The 14,193-nt window shown below is 38.1% G+C and overlaps 1 protein-coding gene across 5 annotated transcripts in view; it reads left to right on the forward strand.

Annotated features, from left to right (window-relative positions):
* ADCY1 (adenylate cyclase 1) overlaps positions 1-14,193 on the forward strand; it is a 169,239-nt gene that overhangs the window by 142,720 nt on the left and 12,326 nt on the right. For 4 of the 5 annotated variants that reach the window (XM_042806792.1, XM_042806793.1, XM_042806794.1 and 1 more), the window contains exons 15-17: positions 8,362-8,478; positions 9,577-9,723; positions 10,111-10,209. In XM_042806792.1, the coding sequence (XP_042662726.1) occupies positions 8,362-8,478; positions 9,577-9,723; positions 10,111-10,209 (363 nt within the window). Of the gene's footprint in view, positions 1-8,361; positions 8,479-9,576; positions 9,724-10,091; positions 10,210-14,193 lie in introns of all 5 variants that reach the window. The other variant, XR_006166890.1, reaches the window with a different exon arrangement.

Below are 14,193 nucleotides of genomic sequence, written 5' to 3' on the forward strand. Positions count from 1 at the left end.
CAAAATTTTTCATGTCTGATGAGTTTTACAGAGAAAAATTGTTAGAGCTTTCTTTCCACAGACCTATAAACTTCATTTGCACTGGAGAAGTTTGTGGGTTTTTTGTTTCAAGTTGTTCCATAACACTACATCATTAATGAAGTAATATATATAAGATGCATTATGAATGGAGAAAATTTCAACCATGGGAAAATGACTGTTAGCAATATTACCTTGAGATAAAGAAATAAAATCCATGGGTTTTTTTCATCTTATAATACAAAAAGGGGTGAGAATAGGTTGAAGTTCAGGTAAACTGAAAAGAAGCAAATAAAACTGAAAAAAGGAAATACTTGCATCCATATCATGCAACGAAACTATGAAACTCTTTCCCAAAGGAAGATCAGAAATTTATTTAGAAACCAAGTACATGGACTTTTTTTTTTTTTTAAATATATTTTCTAACTATCATAATCACAGCAAAACACATAGAAACAAGCAGGGACATTAGGAAATGTCTATCTCCTGTCAGGCCTCTCAGCAGTCCTATTCCCACCTCCAAAGTGTTTCACACTGGCCCCCGAGATAAGGAGAAAGTTTAAGAAGATGTAAGTTTGTTTTGGTGGAATTTGGAAGTTGCCTTTACGATAAACCTTACACTCTTGTAGTTCATAGAGGTCCCGTTATATTCTCACCTAAACCCTGTTAACTGTGTTGTTAAGAGGACTGTATAAATCGTCACAGTGCTTGCTTTTACGTGTGAGATCAAGACTGGAACACATGGGTTAAACGCATCCCTGGATCTACTGTGTTACCTAGAATGGAGAAATCAGGAATGGCTTAGCTCTATTATTTTCTATCTAACATTTAAGCTCTGTTAGGATTTTTTGTTTGTCTTGATGTCCAAGACTATGTCCACCTCCTTTACGATTTAAGTTTATCTTGTTCTATAATTTCTGTGAACTCTGTGCTGTTTAACTGAGTCAACAACGTGTGATCACTTCATTTAATTTTTGTCCTCTGACCTGCAGTATTGATAGGTGCTGTGCATGACACTGTCAGGAGTTTGTTTTGGGCAAACTGATAATAGTTTCCGCTTGCTGTGGTGCCAAATACAGTTTTCAGGTGGAAAAAAAAAAAAATCCCCTGACTTTGAAACACAGATCAGCACATGATTATCTGTATAGCAGTTACCTTTATATAGATTGGCACATGGTGGAGGTGTGGAAGTGCCATCTGATCCATGAATACGAGACCACCTGTATGTTATTCCTAACCATGAAAAAGAGTAGCAAGAGGGGAGATACTGTTTTGTTATCCTGTGGCCTTTAAACCCGTCAAGATTGAGTTCCAGCATCTTACATGCTTTTCATCATTCCAGCTACTAGGACTTGCACGGTGAATTGTGCAACCCTAAGGAACGTACTGCTTAAAGATTCTTAATTAGTTTTTAAAATTCAAGTACAGAAAACTAATGGGATGCTTGCCTTCTGAAAGACCAGAACTGGACAAGAGTGAAGGAAGAAATACAAACTTTTTCTGTTTTCTTGGGACTAGGTTTTACAGTACTTAGTCATCTACCACTATTGTTAAGACCATTGTGCACTTACTCCAAAGGACAATAAGGGGAGTTAAGAGATATGGATGCCTAGGTACATTTCAAAAAGTGCTCTTGATCTGAGAAGATCAAATGCCATTTTCAGATCTTTTCAATTGCAAATCAGGTAGCATCTATGTGGTATCATCTTGTCTGTGAGATTTGCAGAAAGGAAAAAAAATCAGTGTAAGTAGAAAATTCAGAAATCAGGGATCAATATAGCTACCATTCTTTGAAATCAGTATGCTGGGTAGATGCTTGGTCTCTTTGATGATCAGGGCATATACCCTTGTTCTTCTCGATCCCACATGGAAGATCTATTGCCTGACAATAAATAATAGTGGATAACAGGCTGTGAGGAAGGTTGTCCCATTTTCCGCTCTGTGTATGGGTTGTAAATGATATTGAATACAAGGGCTAATTAACATAACATGCAGAAGTACCATTGTGATGGGTGCTACAGAAGTGCTTACGGTGCTTACCTATTCAAATGGAAAAAACAAACAAACAAACAAACAAACAAACAAACAAACATTATCTTTGTACTTATTAGGCTCTTTGGCGTAGTAAAAATCTGAGTATTAAAAGCTCTAGGAAGACTGTTGGTTGGAAATATCTATATGTTAAAACTGCCTTTGAGTAGTTAACAAACTCCAAGCTACTAATTGTTTAACAATCTTTAAGAGCAGACAAGGGTAAAACCCACCTTTCTGAGTGACAGTTTTCTCTAACTGCTGGACTGCAGGAGCCCTGTATATGGTTAAACAGTGTTCTTGGTCGCGTTTCGCTACAGCCCCAGTGCTACTTACCATTCAACCACATTGGCTTAACTTGGTTACGTTCTTGGTAGCAGGAGTTTGAGAAACACCATTGACTTAGTGCACAGGGGACTGCGGAGATTTTCTTCTGTTTTGCAGAGTGAGTATGCTGGTTCTTTGTGCAGACACTGAATTGCATGAACCACTGCTAGAGCTGGAAACTCACTGCTCCCGGTAGCCAGCTGCTGCCATCTGAAAGATGTGCTAAGATGGTACAACATGTATTTTTAGGAAGCTTCTCAACTGTTAGCTTGCAACTGGGAGAACTGCAGACTCAAGGGCTATTTTGAAAGCCGTAAGCAGTTTGTTTGCATACTGTTAGTAAGGCTCATTGTGGGGCTAATCCTGTAAAAACGCTCCCAGATGAATAAAACCAGCTGTGGCATAAGCTGCAATAAAAAGGATTTCACAGATATTTTCATTTACTTCATCATGAACAACAAACAGTCTTGTACTAACTAAATGATATTTTAAACACTGAAAGTATCCTGCAAATAATACCGTTACTAATAAGAATATATATGTGGATGCTCAGTGGTCTATCCTGAGGTCTGAGGAAAACCCATCTCCATAGATTCTGTCTGCCACATCAGGAAAAAAATGTGTTTTGAGGAAGAGTAGATTTCAGACAAGAAAAACTGATTTAGAAAAATGATACAGTTTCAAGAAAAGTTAATCTAATTTCTGTGCATTTGGGTTACGTAATCAGAATGGAGATAATACAGTATGATTTATGTACATCATGTGGAAAAAAAAACATTTTTCTGGTTGATGATAAGTTGTTAAAACATTTATATTTGTACTTACTGTTCACACATTCATGGTGTTATAGCTTCTTGTTGATTTTGCTAGGGTTTTTTCTGTGCCAAATTTAACCGTTCTGAATATCACAGTAGTTCCAGAAAATTTCTGTTGATTGTTGTTGTGATTTTTAACAGGCAATGGGAGGAGAATTTAATCTTCTACATAACATTGTTGCGTAATTCTGTGTGCCTTATATGACAATAACTGTGGATTGCAAATGTAGGAGCATTTTACTAATTTATAATCACTTTTGCTTATGCAGATTATTCAGCAAAACTGGCGGGGGAGGGTAAGGAGGAAAGGACAAATAAATACAAGCAACAGATTTATGAAGAAGCTAAAACTGCCCAAAAAATGGAGTTGCTCACTCACCCAGGATTTGTCAGCGGAGGAAAATAAGAATAATACAGTGATACGACTGACTGTTGCATTCTTTAGGGGATACTAGAATATTATTCAGTTGTCTGTGCTAATCCATGATACTCGTAAGAAATATGTATTTTAGAGTCGGCAGGCAAGTTTTGCCAGGTGTGCTTGCACTTCCTCTTAAAACATGGCCCTGTAGAAGCAGAGCCATAGTTCTCTTCCCTGTGGGCTTAGTGCCACCTTCAGGTACAAAAATTATGTTTCTGCAGCACCAGTGCCCAGCTTCTTTTTAGCTGCATCTTGAAACAGTGGATTTTCATGTGATAACTCTTCAGTCATTGACATTGCTACAGCTTTTTTATGCTTATTAAACAGTCACCTGACGGCTCATGTGATACAAGAGCTCAGACCACTTCCTGAACAGAGGACATGTAACCAGTTACCAGCATTATAAAAACTGTGGGATGCTGTGTAATTTTGTAAAATGGAGTAGCTGTCAATTACATTGATGTCAAAAGCCATAGTACCAAAGAATACTTGAAATTTTGTGGCCAGGTCAGAAGTGAAAACAAAGCCTGCTTTTAAATACTGCAGCTCTGCAAATACAGTTAAGCTCTGCAAAATTGCCTAGCTGCCACAAATACCACACAGATATAAGCAAAAAGCAGAATGTGAAAAATTATGTTGCTCATGCTTATGTATTTTCTTCCTTTATTTTCACAGTTGTCATCTGCCTTGTTTTTTGAGCTTGCAGCTACTGCATAAATATCATGCTGGCAGCTTTCCTTAATTAACCAATAGTAATAGGGGCAAATAGACGGCAGTTTGGACACTATTTAGCTCTCTGGATAATATTTCCACCAGGAATGTAAATACCTGCAATCTGTGCTATTTTAATCTTCTTTCTCCAGCCCAAAGTTCTCCTTCTCACTTCTTGGTGTCTGTTTTGCCTGGGAAAGGGTGATGCCTACACATCCTTTTATCTCAGCTGCTCAAAGAGGAGGCACTAGGAGTTCATGAGTCACAAGGAGGAAAGACAGTTTTCATTGACTTCCCCTGAAGGGCAGAAAGCAGGAAGCTGAAAAAAGGTCTGGAAAATGTCAGTAATTGGTTTACTTCCCTACCCACAAAGCTGTGTGATGGGATAGTTTTAGAGTCCTCACTGCTGAACATGACCGTGTCTTTTTTTTACCTCACCTTCACTCCTTATCTTCCCTTGCAAGGCACACAAGGAGATCTCTCCTCTTTCCCCGGGCAGCTCCTGAGCAGTTGCATATATGAGAGCTGTCTTAGGCAGTGCAGGGCGAGAGGATGGGTACTCAAATGCCATGCAGTGGCAGCAGAGAAGGTACACTTCAGTTCGTATTCCTAGAAGATCACTTTAATAAAGGCAAGATGTGAGACATTGGGTATGTCTGGATGGTGTAAGTGCAGTCTGTGCAGAGACTCTGGCGAGGGTACCAGCAACAATATAGCAGTATTAACCAGTGTGTGGTCTAAGCTAATATTCCTTGCTTTTCAGCATGACTAAGTAGCTTAGAAGGAGTGCTAGGCTAATTCCATGCTTCTGGGGCTGGGGCTAGGTCAGACTAATGCAACTTATTCTTCATGGCACTGCATTGGTCCACATAGGCAAACATCTTCCTGAACCACAGGGAGAGAGGATCCCTGTTGGCTAGGAAGTGCCTGACCTGAAATAGGTCAGGGCACAAAAAGCTAAGGGCACTTGGCCTACTTTCTCCTTGTTCTGCTCTTTGCATAATTTCTCTCTATTTAGTGTTTGCTACCCTTACCCACCATGGTACGATTCAAGGGCCTTGCATAACCTTAGTGGCTTTCTTCTCATTTCTGGCAACTGAAGCTTCTCAGAGTCAAAATTGTAGTTAACAGCTTTGCATCTGAAGACGAGAAGAGACACTTGCTAGGTGTGTTGGAAATTAAACATTCTACCGTGTTTCTTATCAAATGGCAACATCCTTGGTGCCCTTCCCTGCTCTTACAGATTTTTGCCACCCCTTCACTCATGACTTTGGTGGTTTGGTTTGAGCCACTAGCTCTCCACTGAAGAGCTCAGTTCTCAGCCTCTTAGTCACAGCTGTGGTCCCATCATTGTGAACATTGTCACACCGATACCTGCACACACACAGTAGTGGCACTGGCATTTCTCTCCCAGTAGCTTCGTGACTCTATTGAAGCAAGACAGAAAGGAGGAGAAAAGCAATCACATGCCTTAAAGTTCCATCAGAAGGAAATAACCAGAAAACCAATAGGATAGCCTGTCCTTTCTCATTCATTTTATGTTGCTATATTAGAATTGTCTTTTATTTCTGTGCATCAAAGGCTGGTCAGAAGTCTAGCAACATGACCAAGGTCACAAGCATCTGCTTCAGTTCTGGCAGCTTTGTTCTTGTGCCGTGGCTTTCTCTGAAATCTTTGATATGAATCATATGCAGTGGTAGGAAACACATCATATTGCTGATGAACCTTCTCAATCATGTCTTCCAAAATGAATGCTGTGGTCAATGACTAGGCAAGGCAGAGGAATCTGATCACGTTTCAAGATCAGAAATGAACAGTAGCTGCCAGTGATTGAGCAACATCAGTATCCATGCAACGCATCAAACTGATTACTCCACTTACCTGCCCTTGCTTGACTACATTGACTTGTCCAGAAATCTCTACGCCTTGGCCCAAAGGTGTATTGTTCTTTAGGCTGCTATGCCGCCCCATATTGTATTGGGAGCTTAACTAAGAACCTTAAGTGTTCCTAAGAAGAAAGTAGGAAAAAAATTCATATTCAAAAAATAGAGGAATTGGATAAGCAAGTCCCAAATGGATTTTTTTATTCAGAGCATGAGTTCAGTTTGCAAATCTCTTTCCGGTCATCAGAATAAAATTTCCCATATTCCAGTATGATGTAAAACAGAGTTGTAACCTTGGTTTGAATTTTCAGCTGGAAAAAGCTTTTTATTTTTACTATTAGAATATTTAAATTCCAACAGTCAGACACAACACAAGAGGCCATTACACATGTTTATAGACAACAATAAGAAAGAATTATACCACCAAAATAGCGAAAGTATATTTTAAGAAAACAGCATATGAAATCTAAACAGCAAAAAGTGTCGGGAGAACAGCTCACAAAAAGGAAATAAATACTTGCTTAGAATAAAAATTTCAGGTATATTTCTTGCAGAGCTTAACGGCCGTTTATTTACTGATATTTCAGCTCTGGAGTGAATTCTGATTCTTATTACACAATCCAAAGAAGCTGAGAATTTATTTCAAAAAAGAATGTTTCCTGAAGATGTTATGTTTATAAAACAAGTTCTCTTTCAGCATTCTTTTAACTTGCAAAGAAATTGACGAATACAGAAGTAAACAGCAAGGAAATTATGGAAAGCACAAATTAGCTTCCTGGAAAAAAAAAAAAAAAAAAAAAATTGCATTAAAAGAATATTATAAGACTATACAAAGGCAAGAGGTGACGGGTTTCCTCCTACTTAGACAGGAATGGATAGTGAGAAAAGTATGTGGACTTTGTGACAGATCAGGATAGCAAATTCTAGATAGAAAACAGGATACCAACAAAGATTAGAGCTGGTTCTTCAGTGCTTTATGTGATTGTAGATTCTCAACAATGCCTGAGAATTTACTTTCCAGTTTTCTGCTGACTGTAACTAGATGAAAAAAAACATACTGGGATCATAGCAGAAGGTTTGTGTTACAGGTCTATGAGTATGATTGAAGAGCAAAGAATAAGCTGTGATTTATATGAGATTAGTTATATGGTGCTGATCAATTATTTTCTAATTGAAATCATAATGTGAGGCCAAAAGTCACTTTAACAACAAGGAACAAATTCTAGAGAAGTAATTTTGCTGAAGAGTACAATGGACTAGGCTGGAATTTGGAAACCTAAGAGTCCCAAATAAGATCTCTAGATGTACAGTATTTTTCCTGTAAGGAGTCTGATTTCTAGAATTGTTTCCTAATGCTTGACTGCCACTAATTCCTGGGAGGCAAGACACCTGTAATAAGATACCAGTGTCTTGGGTTAAGGAGCTCAGCTGTGTTAGCTCCTGGGCACTCTTCCTGAATGCTGTCATTCACATGAATGATAGAATTTCTGTTGCTGTTGTGCACAGAAATCTCTGTGTGTAGGAACTATATATGTGTTCATGACAAAAAACAGAGTAGTTAAAGCCACCTCTATAAATGCAATTTATTTTTTATATTAAAATATTTTTATTTAATTGCGTATCATTCTTAAAGATGTTCAATTTTAAAACCTTTTTTTCTGTTGAAGTTACTGTCTTACCGGGTCTGATTCCATTTTACTGCAAAATGATGTAGGTTTGTTTTAAACACTAGCAATTCTCCAGGCTTCTCTTTTTTGAAAAGTGGATTAAACTGCTGTCACTCTCTCCTCCTATCTGGGAAGTAATTGGCCTCCAAGGCCAATGTGGTTTAAGTGGGATTATTCTAGTTTTTTAATCTGTAAAAATATCAAGGGCCTTTTTAAAAGAACGGAGAACTACAGAAGACACTAATACACTTAGCTGATCAAGCCCTGAAAGTAGTCATCAGCCCAGAGACTTTAGATTGAATTACTGAAGACTTAAAGGAATTTTGCCCCAGTGTAGAAGCATGGTATAAGAGAACTGTTCCCACTCTACTTTTCAAGAATTATTTTGCTCAGTTTAATTTCAAATGATGAATTAATAGAAGCTGTTTGATGGCTTCAGCAGATTTTTTGTTTTTTGTAAAGTTTTTTCTTTTCCTCTATCTCCACAGGCAGAAGAAGAGAGAGATGATATGGAGAGAGTCAAGTTGGATAATAAAAGAATTCTCTTCAACCTGTTGCCAGCACATGTTGCACAGCACTTTCTTATGTCTAATCCAAGAAATATGGTAAACCAAGATAAAATTTAAATACATGGTGATCATGTATGGGGGTGACTGTGTGTAGGTTGGGTCACCCTTCAACTGGATGTTTTCAAAAAAAAACTTGGACTTAAAAAATTCCATTCATGTTAAAAGGAATAGTTTTGTAAAAATTTGTGTTCAAGAATTAGATTGGGATTATTTAGTTTGCTGTAGTGACCTCCTTCTCTGACAAATGTTAAACAAAAGCAGGATAAGGGAATTTTGTGTCATTACACATCAATGCAGCCAAGTATCTGCGTGCAAATCACTTTTTTTTTGTTGTTGTTGTTCAACTTAGAACACTGGAATTTATCACAGTATTTTATGAGGTCAGTTTCGTTCTGAATGATGAAGTTTATGAACTGCCAGACACTTCCATATGAACCACTCTAGTTCTGGAAATACGCTACTGTTACCAACCCATCCATTTAAAGTTAAAAACAGAGAATTGTACACACCCAAGAGAGACACTAGCTTTTAACATCAAAGGCTGCAGTGATTAAATAGATTGGTTCAGGAAGCCCTTACTGGAGTAGCTGGAACGGCCATGATACTGCTCTGGAGGGTTTGGATCAATGTGTTTGAACCATGGAAGAGTGGTTTTACTTTCCATGACCCCTCCAAATTCTTAAGCAGAAACCTTACTGTACAGAACATCATTATATTGTAAATGTTGAATACAGGACTCGGCAACTCAGGGAAAGAGTTGCCTGGCTGGCTTTGTGCCACAGGGTAAACTGGTTCCATCTCCTAATTGAGAAAATGCAATTATATTTCTCATACAATGAAAGTTCTACAACTGTTAAGACTTTCTACAGAATTTTTACTCACTGCTTCCATGTCTAAACAGAGAAAAAGACTAAGTTGTTTTAAATAGGTTTAATAAACTAGGTGTTAATTTTCTTTTGTGTTTTTGAATGGCGAGATCTTTCAACACTTTTTTGATAACGTTGGCTTTCTCTCTACCAGAAATCATGGGTTTTGTCGTAGCTATTGCTTAGTAGTATAACAGATATCACAATAATGATGCCTGGTTTAGATTAATCTTTTAAAATAAAATTTGTATCTGCTCATGAACTGCAGGACCTTTATTACCAGTCATATTCACAAGTGGGAGTGATGTTTGCTTCCATACCAAATTTCAATGATTTCTACATCGAATTGGATGGCAATAATATGGGAGTGGAATGTTTACGCCTGTTAAATGAAATTATTGCTGATTTTGATGAGGTAAGGTCTAAACACTTCGTATTTTGACCATATTGGTTCTGCCAAATTATTACCAACAGAGATTTTCTATAGCAACTCAGCGCATCTTGAACTGCCTAATAAAAGAGGACTGTAAACTTCCTATTTAGTTGTAGCTGGTAATTGTAGCTTCTCCAAAGTGCCCAGTTTGTACTTTCAGGCACGTAAGTCTGACCTCAAATACCTCTAATATAGGAAGAGTATTAAAATGTGAATTAATGATAGTTTATCTCAATGACTTCAAAGTGGGCAAGCCTCAATTTAACCAAAAATAATATGGTTTAATCAACTTGCACATATTATGTGATAGCTATGGTTGCTTGTCTAAAATACTATGTAATATTTAACAGTTTTATGTTTTAAACAAAGCTTATGGACAAAGAATGTTATAAGGACATAGAAAAGATCAAGACAATTGGAAGTACGTATATGGCAGCTGTGGGACTCGTACCTACTTCAGGAACTAAGGTAAGAAGATTTTACATGACGGTCATTTGTGGAGGAATCATTCTCCTTCAATTTCCAGAGGAACATCAGAAACACAACAAACTCTGTGTGATTACAGATAACTTGTATTACTTCTTTACAACAATTTAAGTCTGAAATTAAAAGAACAGCTGTAGCCTGAAGAGAAAAATTACTATCCTAGCAGTTGCTCATTTGGGATTGCATTGTCTGCAGCTCTGAATTCTCTGCAAATTGGTGTATAAAGCTTCTAAGTCAGAGTGGTAGTGGTAGTGTTTTAAACCCGCTACCTTAGGATGACCTTGTAAGATGCAGGGAAAGAGAGACTCTAGATGTAATGAATTGTTGCAAAACTAACATGAGAATATTAAAATGTGACTAATCTTTTTTTTATATTGAATTCTGGATGCGACCCACAATCAAAACAAACAGCCTGTCCCAGCCCCTATCATGGATGGGAACTTAGTGCTAGGTACATTGCTGTATTTTACCCTGGTCCCTCCAAATCAGCTCTTCTTTGTCTCTACCGCTAGCATTCTTTTTACACCTGTAATTACTCAGCAATAAAAAAATCAAAGTCATTTCAGACCCACTAGTTCTAGGGAACAATTCTTCTTCTGTGTCCTCATTACTACTCCTGAGTGTGTTTCTCACCTTAAGTTTGTGTCTTGGGACAGAGATTTCCTAGATTTTCATGCATCACCTAGAAAGGCAGAAAAGCCTATGGACAGTACACTGAATATATTGTATACAGAGTACTATGCACTTTAACAATTATATTAAAAAAATAATTTATACAAATAAAATTAATAGCATGAGGATTATAATGAAAATGAAAGCAATCCACGCACCTAGTCTGCCCAAAATCTTGAGACACCTCTCTCCTGTTCTGATATGGATGTATGCATGTTGTAGAGGTACAATTGTGCATATGGTTTAGCACTGGAAAATAACACTGAATTAGATGGCAAAAGCAAAAAGTGCCAGAAGATGGCCTGTGAACTTTCTAGCAACAGTTATCCTTGTTAAGTAAATAAAAAACAAGGCCACATTGAAATGAACTGTTAGAATCATGTTGGAGTGTATCACATGCCACTAATTTTCTGGTCTGCAGGGTATTTACAACTGATGCTTTCCTTTGTGTCATTCCTAGCAACCTACACATTACAAAAAGGTATTTTTAAAACTCTGTTTACGCTGAAATGTTTGACTCCTAGGTCCTGACACAGGCAAAAAAATTGATCCTTTGAATTTTGTTCAGTGTGATCTCAGGCAAACAGGCAACGGCATACTTGTGTGTCTGCTATAAATGCTCTTTGAACTATAATCCTGAAAACAAGTGCGTTATTGGGTAACTTTGACAGCATATGTTCCAAAACCTAAACGTGTTTATCTCTTGTATTTTATAGTTGCTAACTGAAGGGTCAGCTGAGTTAGCCCAGTACTGAAGATACTGCTCTGAATTTATGATAGTAATGCATTTAAATCACTGCAGAAGGTCTAGTACAGGATTCTGCCTTTCTCTGAAATCTTGGGCAAATGTTGATCTTTTCTGTATAGGTAGAATTTGTTTAACTTTCTATATTCCAGAAAACCTAAAGATCTTGTATGAAACAGACAATATTTTTTTACTTTAACTTGAGGTGCCAGCTCTTCTGTCATCTCTTCCCACTGCTTGTGAGAAGCAAGCAAGTAGAAATTATTCACATCCTCTTGGAAACTTCCCACTAGGTCTTCAGCATGCAGCAACGTTTTAGAAGCCCGCTGGTCCTGGGAAGCCCGTCATGCGCAGAGCATCACTGCCAGCAGTCCTACAGTCCCTAGGCTGCCCTACGGAGCCATATGTGACCCTGGGGAGCCGTAAGAGACTCAAGTGCTTCTGGTCTGCCCTCTGCCAGGGGTGTCACAGCTTCATCAGAAAATCTGGCACAGCCTCTGATTGTGAACTGCCAATTTCATACTAGGATTTGGACATGAGCAGAGAGCAGTGGATGGGGTTAACTGTGCTCTTAACTGAGAATATTTACCCACATAAGAACCCAATACCCTGATAAAGTTAAATACTGAAGTCCCATATTTTACAGATCTGTTGTTTCTGCAGCTTGACTTCAGCAGGTTACTATAGTAAATGTGCATTGCCTCTGTCAGAGTGGCTTTACTGTGATGCTCTGGGCAGTCTTTCCAGTAACTATTCCTCTGATGTTTAAATAATTGCTTGCCAGTTACACCATCACGGCAGCACACAAACCAAGCTCTCTGTAGACCTTTTGCACAATGTAAGTTCATTATGCGTGTGTAGTCCTTTGAAATTACGTCTGTGATTTCACCGGGGTCCTAACTTCGTGGTGTTTTTCAGTGCAGGTTCAAAAGAGTTTGCCCGTAATCCTTTTGAGAGGCATCTGTCACCTGCAGCACATCCAGTATTTGTCACCAGTCCTCTCTCCTGCAACCCTGAGGGCATTGCAGGAAATCAAAGCATTCATCAGGCAACAAAGAGGCGGAAGGATAAGGAATTTAAAGATTAGAGGATTAAATAAAACTATATACTCCTCCCTGTCTCCTCCAGACATACAAAATTCTTCTCCTTCTCTGTTGGAAGTGTAGCCATCAACTCTTTAAACTTAATTCCTGTTCTTCCTTTCTCTTGGTGAGGCTGGAAGAGAGTAAAGCTAGTTGGCATTGCAAGAAGCAGAATGCCAGAGACCCAGGCAGGTAAATAAAAATATCCTTCCTAAAAACTGGGACTGGCCTAAGGATGACTTTCATAATTTTTTGTTAGCACTTTGCTCTAATTTTTGTAAATTTTCCAGCCACATGAAGGAAACCTTTCAAACTGAACCCAGTAAAGCAAATAGCAACCTGTTTCTCAGGTTCCTCAGTGACTGTCAAGTCCTTCATTTATAAAATCTCACTATCATGACGAAAAAACAGCGAGCTCTCATCCGATGCCAGCTGTCATAGCCCTGTTGTGCAACACCCTATTGAAGCTAGACTGACACTGACCCTGCATTTCTTTCACCATATTCTACCTTTAACCCACTTTCACTTTTCAAATCTGTTCAAGAATTCATATTTATTATTCAAATTAGAGCACAATTTAAGAGCAATCATACTGAACCAGGTCAAAGGTCTATTCTAGTAACCTGTCTTTAACTAGCCAACGGTAGATCCTGAGGCAAGGGCATGAGTTACAGGACAAACATGCAAACCTCTCTTTTCTACTTTCTAATATAATGCTGCTTAAGGTAGATCTACAGATAGTACCTTTTTATTCCTTTGTAGCAAATATTTCTTCCATGAGTTTGAGTAATTATGTTTGAACCTAGCTAACTTCTGGAATCCACAATATCCTCTGAAAAGGAGTTGCAACAGTTTAATTGGACTGAAGTTGTAAAAATTATTTCTTTATGTTTTGGGGTTTTTTAATGAGTTGATACTTCAGCATTTCGTTTGACCCCTTTTGGTTCTTTTGCTTTAGTTAATTTAGATACGTTTTACAACTCACTTCAGCTTGCCTGGAAAGGAAAGAAACTAGGGGCGTTCTGCATCTCACAGGATTAAACTTAACGGGAATTTTGTCAATGGGAACAGCATGCACCCCATGGAACCGGGAGCTAGCAAAAGCCCCAAAGGGAGAAGAGGGCAGAAACTATAGTTATTAATAATCATCAAGCAAAGCAGTTTTGTAAGAAAGCAGGTTATATTCCCTGCCACACTCACAACAAACATCTGCAGCTCTCTAGCAACAGAACCACTTTACCACGGGAACTTAGCTTTCCATTCTTCCCAGAAATCAAAAGAGAGAGAGAAAAAAAAAAAAAAAAAAAACAAAACCAAAAAACAACAAGAATTCAGTACTTGAGAAAAGAATGCATGTGCTGTAGCCACCATCAAAAGTCTATTTTCACAAACAGCAAAATGGGTTAGATTCTTTTCCTAAGCCATCCAGTCTGAGCTTTTTGTTGTTCTTCACTTCTGTATTTCACC

This window comes from Tyto alba, unplaced genomic scaffold, assembly GCF_018691265.1.
Source record: "Tyto alba isolate M040663 unplaced genomic scaffold, T.alba_DEE_v4.0 Super-Scaffold_48, whole genome shotgun sequence".
Lineage (NCBI taxonomy): Eukaryota > Metazoa > Chordata > Aves > Strigiformes > Tytonidae > Tyto > Tyto alba.